This window comes from Cottoperca gobio, chromosome 17 (genome assembly GCF_900634415.1).
Source record: "Cottoperca gobio chromosome 17, fCotGob3.1, whole genome shotgun sequence".
Lineage (NCBI taxonomy): Eukaryota > Metazoa > Chordata > Actinopteri > Perciformes > Bovichtidae > Cottoperca > Cottoperca gobio.
The window spans coordinates 23,727,550-23,740,342 of record NC_041371.1 but is presented as its reverse complement, the minus strand read 5'-3'; the positions used below and the strand labels follow the sequence as shown (position 1 = coordinate 23,740,342).

The window sequence follows — 12,793 nt, the reverse complement described above, 5'->3', positions numbered from 1 at the left end:
TTTAGTATCAGCAGTGAAAGGAGTCCTGACAGGCTTCCACACAAAGCCTCATTTCAGATGCTAAACATCAGCTCATCCAGTCTCATGATTAGTGCATCTGTCCACAGTGCCTACACACTACTAATGACAACATTTACTGGCACATCCACCCACTCTTGCTCTCATATGCTTAACTTGTCACAAATTCTCAGGGGTTTCTATTCTTGTGGAACTTTGAGACCCCTCAGTTAACTACATTACCCAGTCCCCCACCATGTCATGGAGTCATGTCTGAGCGGTGGATGAAGACAGTTTGGATGTCATTCTTTACATGGAAGTAGTGAGAAAATAAATGATCCACTGGTGAGTCTGTGGGGCTGAACAGCAAAGGGAACAGGTTTATGGATAGTGAATACTTTAATGGTCTGACTGTCTATGGTGCTGCAAAAATATCCTCCCACCCCACCTCTAATTAAACACACTCCTTCCTCTCCATGTTACAAAATACATTTATAAAAGAACAAGCCACAGATATTAGAGGACAGTTTGTTTCTACAGGCAACAGATCAAGACAACAGCTACGAGTCTGAGACGAGTTATTGTGTTGAGCACTTTACCAGCGCCATATTATACTAACCAAAGCAAGACGAGCCCTGCTGATGGGGCAGCTCGATTGTTATGGTGTTCACACTGGCGACCAGAGCTCCATTCCTCTGGTACTCTCCCTCCCTTGTTCCCTGGTACAGGGATTCAGCCTTCCCTGACAAAAACATTGAAGCCATTCAAACCTTAACCATCTTCTAGTTTTATTTAAAAGAAAACAGGGAAAAACTGTTTAGAGAACACCTACAACATTATCAGAAAACCACCCTGAAAAAAAAAAAAGATTTGCCCGAGGCAATCTCTGTAGCTTCATGTCACTATATAAATCAGATTTGATGTGCTTGCACTGCCCACTGCTGGTCAAGGCTGTCCCTCAGTGTGAACGCACATTTCACCCAGTAGTGTTCAACATATGCTTAAACAGGTGCTTTCTCAAAGGCCCAGCATGTCACACTGGGCCACATGGGTCGAATAATATCTTGGCTGCATTTCTGCTTCAGATGTAGAGGATCGTCTATGGAAGCAAAGAAAAGGTTGGAATCTTTTAATAAGCCACTGTAACCCAATTATGAAATCTAATCACTATTAATGTTGAACATTTAAATATTTTACAATTTACAATAAAATGTTTAACTTAAACATTGAGGCTACCAAGGATAATCACTGGATGTCATGTGATCCAAGTAAGACGAGTTCAGATGAGCGACTAGAAACCCCAGACTCAAAATTATTAGTGTTTTAAATTGCAAAACCTTAAATGATGCGAGCATTTCACAGAGGGGATTCCACCCCACGTACATGCAGATAGCTTTTTATGTTAAATATTTCAATGTTACAGATTCACTGATATTTTAAAGTCAACATAATATTCAGGAGTGATTACATTTCACAATGAGCTGTTCAGTTAAAGTTGTCATTGATATGGACTTTCTTTGCTTCCATACATGTCGGATTCATCTTAAATGTAGTACAGTTGAGAAGAAACTGTGTGGCGTATGTCTAATGTACTCTATCATATTATGCTGTTTCTGAGCTGTAGACACATTTTGACAATATGGTCCTAAACTTCAGATACTGACGCAGGTGGTCGTGGTAGAACCTGGGAGCAGTTTGGGATTGACGTCCAAATTTTTCACAACGTTTCTCTCACACTCAACTGTTGTCTGGTACAGACCAAAATCACATGGCATAAAGACAAAGACAGTATAATGCAATGTTTTACTGATTCAGACTGACTGGACCCTGGTTTTCAGAGAACAGCCTATTATCACTTCAATGACCTGCTGGCTGCTGTACTGATCTGCTACCTTCTACAGAGAGAAAGATAGAAAGAGACACAGAAAGATACAGAGAATATAAAACAAAGTTGTTTTCTTTTTACAAGAGTCCTTTTGAGGGTTTCACCACCCTCTCATCTCCTTCAGACACACACTCCTCTCCTCTTGCTTCTGTTTGCGCAGGTGTAGCCAAGTCCATGTGTTTTCTTCCTACTGCTGAGTGTGTAGGTGTATGTGTGTATATGTACGTGTGTGTTTTTATGTGTGGGAGTCTACTTGTGTTCTTTAGTTGGCGCAAAGTAGAGCTCCATGGGTTTGTTCACCTTCCAGTACTTTTCGCTAACCAGCTCCAGGGAGAAGGACCCATTCAGAACCTGTGAGAAGAGTTTAACACATGAAACATCCATGAGGGCCCTGAACATCTTTTTATTAACCTCTTTCACTCATATGTTATCAAGTGTGAGTGCGTCCATTCATCGATAGTAGCACAGTTGTTCTTTCTCAAAGGACATTTGAATCTAATCCATCAAATGCAGTGCTTATCCAAAACAACTTAGAAATACCTTCTTCTGCAACCTCTCAGCTGGAAAAAAGATGCCACTAATCACATAAGGCAAGTGTGTGTGTGTTTGTGTGTACTCACAGTGAACTGGTTTCCAGCAGTAGGTATGTAGATGGTGTACTGTTTTTCTGAAGCTGCCTCCACATTAACAGGACTGGCTTCTGCGTTTCTTCTCAGCTCCTCCAGAGCCAGTCTGACGGCCAGGTATTTAGACAGGTGATCCACTGTAGCGTTACCGGACGTCTTTATGTAGCGAGGGACAAACTCCACACTGCAGACACACACACACGCATACATTCAAACGTGCAGAAAGGAGCAGCTAGGCACAGTTGATCTCACAAACTGTGCAAACGGTACACAACAGCTGTAGACTGGCTGCTGGATGTCCCCTTTTTTCAAAACAAACATTCATTACATTAGATCTCAAATGTAGCTACTATCTTCCATCACATTTATTCTAGCCAACAATAAACATGATCACAATACCAGTTTAAAGTTTGGCAGTTTACCCATTGTGCACAGTGCGTCTTGTGCTTTGGTTGATTTATTATGTTAATGTGATAATAATAGTTCAGGGTGTGCCACTAAATAACAAACGGTTGTGGTCTAAATATGTACAGTTAAGACACTAGCATGTGCGAGTTTAATGCGAGCTGTATGTGTAAGTGTGACTCTACCTGTTGTGACCGTCATCCTTCTCCATCAGGGTGGGATGTGGCCTGAACACCAGTTCTATCTCGCTGGCTCCACCGTCGATCACAGAGTCCCCGCCCCCGTTCTCAGCAGCGTTATCCATGTCCAAACCACTGTCATCACTCGTCTTGGTGCGCTTAATACTCGGACCTGCCTCCTGGGAAAGACATTTCTGCGATGACAAATCTTTATATTTACATCCTGTAGTTTTGCACGCTTCCAGTCATTCACAGCAGTGTGCGTCTCAACAGTAACAATGTTTCTTACAGTCTCCATCACACTGGTTAAGCGCAACACTAACTTGTCACATCTTTGGCTCCCAGCAGTGTTTCTAAGGTTTGGCCCTTCCTTTGCTTGTTGCATGCACTTTAAATGTCACAAAATGCATTCATTGTGTCACGTTTGATAATGTGAAACATACCTGGTTGCTGTGAACAGAGGCGTTGCTACAATGGGAGGAGTCACCATTGTCCTCAGCTCCGCTACCATTCTCCACTGTGTGTCTCTTACCACGCTGCAGTCTGACAGAAACAAACGCAAAGTCAATTCATTAGAGTAGACAGAGTCTTGTGTTTGTATTTGTATTGTTAGTGTGTGTCGAGATAAGAGTTTACCTGGTCATAGCCTGTATCTTCAGCCCCTCCTCTATGCTGTGGGACAGTGCTTGCTGGTTGTTGTGTTTGCTAATGCGAGCCAGCACTCTCTCTTGGTGGGCTTCGTACTCGTCACGGCTGGGATAAATCTTGCCTAAAATGGGATAAATAAATAAATATATATAAAACTACATTCCAGAATATTTCTACGTAGTATTTTGACTCAACCTTTTCAGTTCTTCAAGAGTTTCTTGTAGTGATTGAACCTCCTTTTACCTTCAGTGATTACTTACTTATCAGAGCATCAAAATTGGGGTCTGGACGCAGCGACCTCTTGGACACCAGCTTCTTACGACAGGTAGGACACTCTTTATTACTGCAAAGACAGGAAGGACAACAAGACATTTTCAAACAATCAGCAATATCAGAAACTAAAACAATAGTGCCAATCCAACGATGTGAACCACTATTATTAATGAATCACATTTCAAAGGCAGTTACGCTGGAGAAACTAAATGATGGAGCCAAACCTGCTTCAGGCGACATGTGGGTACTTTACAGCACACATAGCAAGACAATGCATAACTGAGCCACACCAAACCTTTTCTTTGGCATTTACTCAGCAGAACCCTTTTAGAGAGTTTATGGTCAATTGCACATTAGAACAAATGTCATTGCTTACAGGAATAAGAGAACGACTGACTATGGACTAAGTGCTTGTCTAAGCTCATGGGGTTTGTCGATGACATACACTGTAATAACATGTTATTTTCCACAACTTAATTGTAGCTACTCCAGAGCCATTATGTGAGGAGGTGAGTAGACCGGAATATATTATTAAAAAAAAAAATAGGTTCACATTTCTTTTTAATACTCGCATGTCAATATGTGCATTGAAAGTTATTAGTCGCTGTAAGTGTTCATTGGTCGTGAGGAGATGCCTTTCTAAAGCTACAGTACCAGTCAAAAGTTTAGACACACTAAATGTCTCTAAAGTAAGCGCTGAGGTACAAACTCCACCGTCCTCGTTTTGTGTAAGAATGACTTCTAATGTTCAGCTAAAGCTAATCATTTACACAGACATAAAACTGTGGATTTGATCTCCCATCATTGACACAAGGGATCTTTTTGTGGCCAGAATGGACAGTAGTAACAATTAAAGTGATAAACACCACTTGCAATATACATTTGAACATGTGAGCATTGCTTCAGCGCTCCAGACTAACTTTATTCACCACTGTCCAGAAAAACTATTTTAACCGTCCCAAAATCAAAATGTTGATCTTAATTTTCTTATCATCATCTATATTTGTAAGTTGTTAACGTCATCATAAAAGCACCATTTAAATGTTTAGGAAATAATTGTATTTATTTTTGCATGAATGAATAGCACTTATTCAAGAAGAAATGTTATTTTGCATTTTGCTTGACAACCAGAGCTTCCTTGTTTCTGTAGATGGTTGCAGACTTGAAAGAAGTCATCTCCCAGGTGGAAACATCTCACATAAATCTTTAAGAAATATTATTATTGCTAGCTCTATAGAAACAAAATCACACTAAAAGATAAAGGATTAACATGATTGGTTAAAAAAAGTAGCCAGATTATAACCGAGTTAACTGTTGTTTCTTATTATTTTATATTTAGTTAATGTAAAGCACTTGGAACAAAAGTGTATGTAAATGTTATTGCACCTCACTCAGCAGTGTACTGCAGTACAGAATAGAAGGAAATGTATCTGCTTACTTTCATCTCTGACAGAAGTTTGGTTAAACGTAAAACTGATGTAAAGTGTCTGTAAATCCAAACTGTACTCATCTTCAGTACTTAAGTACATTTATGAACTGTAAACTTCTCCAGAAATCTCTGAACTGTTTATGAAGTCGCTGGTGTCGTCTCCGTCACTCCTTTTCAGGGAACCAATTATATATTAGAGGGGGCGGGACTGTCGCCCGGTTACCAAGGAAATGGAGGAGGGGCTTGATTTTGCCGTGTCCGTCTGTCCTGAGCTGTTTGATATGTCACATAAGAAATATCACGACAAAGACAGAGAAGCTCGTTTGTGGCAGCTGATCGACTGGATACTGAATGTTGCCAGTGAGGGCCGTGCTTTAATCGCTGTATGTGTAAGCGCACAAAGTTAGCCTTCAGGGCTCTCTGCCAGAAATACTCTATTTTTAACCCAAGCCGGGAGCACTCCCCAGCACCAGCCCTTTTCTCAGAAACAAAAGGCTTTATGGACACTTGGCCTAAACTACAGTTCACTGTTTTACGCCTCATTTTCCTCTGTGTGGAGCTCTGTTACATTAGCTGTCAGCTGGCTAACCAAACACACCACATGACTTTACTGCCTAACAGCTATCCATTTAAATGTGTGAAAACCACAGACCTTAGCTTGTGACTGAGGGGATAGATGGACCGGTACCGTGTGGACCTTTCACAATCTTCTTATTTTTAGTAGAAGGTCTCGTGCTCTCGAAGTAGCGTGATAGTAACTATAGTAACAGCATGAGATGACGCGCTCTGTTGTCAGTGCTTGGTTTAGCTTCATTTGCTAAGCGCAGCAGCAGTAGTTATACAGACAAAACTCCCTATCGTACCGGGGGAAGATCTCTGTCGTTCCAAACACATTTTCTGCCGTCTCTGGGAAGAAGTGCTGTATCAAACAGGCCATTTTTATACATACTGTATCTTGCATTATATCACCATTAGACTTTGCCTTACATTAGTGATCTAAATAAATGGTGACCAGATTTGTCTCATCTGATTGTGGAGACCATGTCTGAACCTCTCCCTCAGAGGTCACCACTACGCATTCTCTACAGTTCCGATGTTCACATTTACTGAACTAGCTGGTGTTCCCACTCCTGGGTTCATAAGAAAGCAGAATGCCACTACAAGGACAGAGATGGCTCTCCTGGTGCTACTGTAAGCTAACACTTACCCAGATCTTAAAGCTGTGATGATACAATCAGCGCAGAAGCGGTGCAGACATTCTTTGGTTGTCATTGTGTTCTTCAACATGTCCAGACAGATGGGACACATAAGTTCGCTGTGCAAGGACCTGGGCGACACTGCTATTTCCAGTCCATCTGTTATAGCCTCCTGTGCCAGTACGAAACAGATCCAGATGAAGGTTAGTACACACAAAGATACATCTATCTGGGGAAGGGTACAAGATTGACACAGCTCTGTTGATGTTTTTAGATAAGGTCCTAAAACCTTAGAACCGCAGCAACTGAAGAATCATCATTTTAGATATAGCACACCTCAATGTTCTTTTTTCAGAAGCATAGTGGAGCCTCAGATCTTCATTACTGTGTTTAAGGAAAAATTATACCATCAACCCACAGAATTTGATTCTACCCGTGTCTGGGGGTGCAAGGCAAGAAGGCGCTGAGCAAATAAATCGCCGCGCAGCACTATAATATAATAAGATTGTGTTATATTACTTTACACTTGTTGTCCACGTATCTCTACGTAGAACAATGGCTTACACCTTGTGTGCATAATGTGTCACTAGAAGCCGGACAATACAACGAGGAGTGACGCAGCACCCTGTACATTACAGTGGAACATCCTCCAAGCTGTGCAGCTCATGCAGCAGTCCGTTGCTCATACTGGGATCCAACCCTGGCTAAGTGTAGTGCAGTAGCACGTCAGGCCGCCGCATGCCACCGTTGTCCTGATGCGAGTCTAGTCCGAGGTGAGCTGGCAGAGAGAAGCTCTCCCTCCGCTCCTGCCGGCACTAGTTAATAGATTGTGGATGGCGTCGTTCTTTTGGAATTATTACAATTTTTAAAAAAATGGTTCTGCAAATATTCTATGGTGGCCGTTGATAGTACAGACAAAGTAAAGTCTATATTTGGGAAACAATGGAATTCATTATGTGCTTAAGGTATACATACACCTGCCAGAAACACTTGATTGTTAAAAAACAAACAAAAGCTAAATTATTTTTTGATAAAACACTTATATGAATGAAATAATATACTATGAATTGTTACCTGTGGAGTTCTCTGTAGCTCATACAGACTCAGCTCCCAGGTCTTACTGAGGGGTTGAACCCCGTTGGTCTGAACTGTCTGAGTCATCACTGCAACACTGAAACACACAAAAACACAATTAATTTTCTTGGAAATCTAGGATTACCTCTAATGTTAATTACAGATGGCAATATTTTGGTTACAAATAAATGATCAATGAACTTCCCTTTAACGGGAAAACAACAAAAAAGCTTTACATTTTGCCTCCAATTTGCACACTCACACACTAATGGTGACAGAGCTCCCATGCAAGAACTGGCTTGGCCAATGGCAGCAGTTTAGTGTCTTGCTCAAGGACACTTAAACATGTGAACAAGGGGATGGAACCACTAACCCACTCCTGAGTTTAGCCTCCATTGAATAATTAAATCTCATTATTATTTAAAAGGGGATGATCGCTGGTTTAATATAAACATCCTTCTGTATGGTTGCCCTGTTTTTATAAATCAAATATCAACTTTTTCTAATCTGTTAGTTAGACTTTAGGCCAGTGTGCCTAAACAGGCAAATATGAAACATGCCATTTTAGAAAATAAGTCTTAGCGTCTTGGCCTCAGACAGACCACTTCTCATGGCCGTTTTAATTTTGGTCTTCAGGCTAAACCGGCTCTGCTCCACACAGCCACACTGGAGACTGAAATAACCACCGCTACTTTTCCCGAGGATGTGATGAGATGAACCCAAGATTCTCTGAACGTGGGATTTCCCAATCCTGCAAGCACTTGATTTACCGTCTTTAACGCGGTGGGAATTATTTGAATTATGCTAGATCGCCCTCTGTCTTCTAATCTGCCGAAATGACAGACTCCCTTCAGATTTAGTTTGTTTTCAAATTTACTTAATAACGGAAAATATTATGTATGTGTATGTGTATATATATATATATATATATATATATATATATATATATATATATATAATGTTATTGGTGCCTCTGCTTTAGTCATCGCTTTAGACAATATTCAACTCCTGTGCTTTGCCTTGTGTATTTCATAGAGCAAGAAGCTTAGGAAATAAGTCTGAAAAATACAGCAGATTGTCAATGTATCAAGCACGTCTTTGAAGAAAAAGAACATTTCCATTTCTACAGCTGGTGATGTCCGTCAGAAGACTTCAGTTACTACAAAACAAATCTGTTGCCACATTTTCATGTGTTTGTTATCCACAGGCCCACAGTTTTGTCATTATAAGATATTCAGGAATTACACGGACAAATAGGCTGGGTTTGCTCAGAGTTAACAAAAGGCCATTTTTTGCATTTTGTGTTTATGCAAAATGTACAAGACCATTTTGATAAAGATTATAATGCAAAAAAAATGAATAGATGAAATTGCTGTGAAATAAATAGAACTTGACAGAGGCAGTTAAGTATGCTCAAAACATTGTTGTTTGATTGATTTTCAGTGCACATTAAAATATAGTTAAAACTTACTTTTCAAGTAAACTCCATTAGTGAGAAACTGTGTCTCATACATACATACAAGGTAAAGGATTTGTAAATCTATATGAAACAGTGGTGATTTATATTTAAGAAAATATCTCATTTTATCTACAGTAGAAGCACCAATGGATGGAGAGAACTTTACACCCAGTTCTTATTTTAGAGATGGATATTACACAGTGACAGTGAAGAATCTCAAGATTACAAAACATCTGAAATTTGATTGTGCCGTTTTATTATTACTGTTCATTAGAATTATGTATTATACATGTCAATTATCTCAGTCGGGTTTTTTTTAAGAGTTTAGGGTTTAATACATTTTAATTCACCTATCGCCTAATTAATTATTATATTGCAACTTTTGTTTTTATAAACGGACATTAGTTTATTAATTGTGAAAGAAAAAGGAAAAATGACATCACCAAAGGAAACTCTTCTATCTGGCTGGCTAGCCAAAAATGTGGGGAATAAATGTATGACTATTGCACTGGAATACATTATACATCTATTTCTGTTATTGTGTCTAACCCCTATAGGGTGTTGGAGTTGATTTGTAAAAGTAAAGCAATGACAACATTTAAAAAAGACACCAAAAAGGGAAGTTTCATATAAAATAATGTGCTTACTTGATAACAGACATTTAATTGTACATTTTATTCAAAGAAATGTTCTGATTAAAAATGTAAGATTTCTGAGATGTTTTAACAATGTTACAGCGTTATACACCTCGAATGAAATCCCTGCAATGAAATATTTCATATTCCCCAGGAGTAAATATGGATCTTCTTCCAATTGACCAATGGAAGAGCTAGAGAAGTGAATTTTCCAAATAACAGCCAGATTGAGGGCAGTTAGGACTAGCATCTGTCTTGAATAATCCAAATATCTCAATTCAATTAATAATTTCTGCGCCTCTGTCAATGCCACCTGAACCTTTTGGATGGTGCATAGCTTGAATTCATGACCAAAATATCTTAAAGTCAACCAGGGGTAACCCACAATAATATTGGGCCTGATAGGCTATGTGTTACACTCCTTCCCAATAACCTTTAGAAAAGACAAATAGATAAAACAAGAAAGACAAGAAACACGAATGTCAAAATGTCAAACATATTCTCAGATTGCGGTAGTTGTGTGGCCATGCTGCCTACGAGTGACAGACAAGAGGTGAAAGTTTGGCTGTTCCATATTAAATATAATTTGAAAGCAAACTGATGCATCTTTTCACATATGCTTAAAAATGTAAAAAAACCCAAAACCAAACAATGGAGACACCTTGTGACGTCTTGACAACGTAAACATTTGTTGAAAAGTCAACGTTATTGCAATACTGATTGCGATAATTCATGTCAATAAAAAAAACAATGTGTTATTATAACAAACGTTACTGCCTCAAACTAGATGTTCTCTACGTGTGTGAGTGGTAAGCTACTAGTTAATTTTGCTAGCTAGCGCGAGAAAAGGGGTACACTGACATTTCATTCAGTCCATCTTATTGGTACTAGCTATTTAGTTGCAGTTAATAGACAGACCCCGCGCAGATTCTATGTAAAATCTGTGGGGCTCGGCTAATGCTAACTAGCTAGCCGATAAGCTAGCTATTTTTCGTAACGCTAACATTAGAGACAAAATTAGCTTGTGGTAAAGCACGTATATAGCCGAAAGAAGACAAAAACTGCGCGGTCGTGCGAAACAATTAATTTATGTCCATTTAAATATTACAGCTAATGATACAAAAAGCTAATATCTACAATATTGCGAGAGAGTCGTGAATGTAATTTCTCGCTGTGACAAGAGGGAAAAACAACAACAGAGAAAAGAGCAGACGCACCAATCACCTGAGGTGAGCAATATGCTTTTTTAACCGTGTCCCCCACGTTTAAACAGTTGCAAACTCGTATGCGAACGGCTATTTATACACAAATACAGACATACAACCGATATATTCCTAGCTTGCATAAAATATGATTGTTTCAGTACTTACATTTTCAGTTGTGGGTACGAGCCAAACCAGCCAGCGCGTTTAGGCGAAGGCAATATGGCGGATGTACAAGAAGCGATGTAGTCTGGGAAATTGAGGCTCTATGTTAACGGAGCCCGGGATCCCGAATCAAAGAGGGGTGGATGTGCATGATAAGTTGAAACCAACGGGCAGCCTCTCTTTGTGTACATCAATTCTCCAACAGGCTATCGAAAGGTACATTCTATGAGGAAAAAAATCACCATATATGTCCCGGTGTGCACTGATTTACGGCCACCCAATGATAAATCAACATCTAAACGCAGGTAAGAATGTAACCATGAAATACAGTGCTTGGCACTGGCAAGGAAAAACACAGTGTCAAACAAACAGAAAATAAATTGTAGAGGGCAAAACTAGGAAGATGTTTTTTGAAAGTGAAATTATCTCATCAAAAAGAAGGGATAGAGAAAGGGGAAGCTGGTTGAGCAGGCTACTATCCTTTTACATGTTGAGTCTCTTCTCTGCCTCTCTTTTCCTTTATATCACACCTTCAGTGTCACAGATATGGTAGCCTATTTCATTCATTCAATTTGTAATCTACTGTGATGTAGTTTACATTGTTACCACAAGAAGACGTTAGAGCTCCATTGTGTAGCATATTAGATATTGATCACTAATGTAAGTACCCAGTAAGTATTGATTGGTGATTAGTAGGCCAAACAATATATACAATTGGTTGTGTGGAGGCTTTTTAGAAGTTTAGGTTAACAAAACCATTGACTATATTTTAGAGGAAAGAAGGGCTTAATTAGCGTACAAATTGGCAATTGTAAATAAACAATGCAATCAGTGTTGAAACACTGTGCATTTATACAGCATATTAAAGTTTCCTCACAGCTCTACGGGCTGTATTGGCTTTATTGGAGACAGGTTGCAATTTCTGAGGCTTTAAGGGACTTAAACAGTGTACAAACATTTAAACAGGCAGCCATGGGTTCTACAAAGTTGTGCAAATGATAGAGTGGTAATACATTAAATGAATGACGAGGTTCATAAAAACAGATAAGGAGAGGTTGATGAGACTTGGCAATGGCTTGTTGAGTGGGATGACAGCTAACATTATTAGTAAATTATTAGACAAAACTAGGTTACATGTTTGGAATATTTACATTTTTGTAAACTGACTAAGATCTGGAGAGAGAGAGCTCTTTCAGACAGACACATCTTCAGAAGATTCTCCTCCTCTGGCATTAGTCAATAGTAGCTTATAGTTATGGTTGATTTTATATATGTTTTAAACATATTTATTCAACACTATAACACTCACTACACACAAACACAACACTCTTCCCAGAGTAATGTCAAACTGATATAAAATAAATAAAGATCAAATGTAATGAATGTTTGACGACAGTACAGTAGGTATACTCTGTAACATAACTTAATAAAAAAGTAAAAAGTTCTCAACTTGAACTAAGTTCACAACACCATCCTAAAAGAAACGAGCAAATACAAGTGCTCCAACAAAGACTACACATCATGGATGTCAGAATGAAACTAACATGGGAGTGTTGGGTGTGCGCGTGCATGTCATAGACAGTATAATATAGGGTGCTTATGCGTGTGAGCGCGAGCGAG

General features: G+C 39.3%; 1 protein-coding gene across 4 annotated transcripts; it reads right to left on the bottom strand.

The window, feature by feature from the left end:
- Positions 1–470: 470 nt before the first annotated feature.
- Positions 471–11,308, bottom strand: rnf2 (ring finger protein 2). Of its 4 annotated transcripts, none has more exons than XM_029452948.1 (9): positions 11,177–11,308; positions 7,713–7,809; positions 6,650–6,816; positions 4,001–4,083; positions 3,729–3,861; positions 3,536–3,635; positions 3,099–3,286; positions 2,503–2,692; positions 471–2,233 (listed from the first exon to the last, which is right to left on the bottom strand). In XM_029452948.1, the coding sequence occupies exons 2-9, from the start codon at positions 7,797–7,799 to the stop codon at positions 2,132–2,134; spliced, it is 1,050 nt and encodes a 349-aa protein (XP_029308808.1). In that variant the 5' UTR covers positions 7,800–7,809; positions 11,177–11,308; the 3' UTR covers positions 471–2,131. The 4 variants fall into 4 exon arrangements, with proteins under 4 accessions (XP_029308808.1, XP_029308810.1, XP_029308809.1 ...); XM_029452950.1 differs by having other exon boundaries at positions 3,099–3,271; XM_029452949.1 differs by having other exon boundaries at positions 6,650–6,810.
- Between the last annotated feature and the right edge of the window lie 1,485 nt (positions 11,309–12,793).

Coding starts and splice junctions, on each gene's coding strand:
- rnf2 (XM_029452948.1), bottom strand. CDS start 7,799: ATGACTCAGACAGTTCAGACCAACGGGGTTCAACCCCTCAGTAAGACC. Junction 3,287..3,535: donor CCTCTGTTCACAGCAACCAG/GTATGTTTCACA, acceptor TTGTCATCGCAG/AAATGTCTTTCCCAGGAGGC. Junction 2,693..3,098: donor AAGGATGACGGTCACAACAG/GTAGAGTCACAC, acceptor GTGTGTCTGCAG/TGTGGAGTTTGTCCCTCGCT.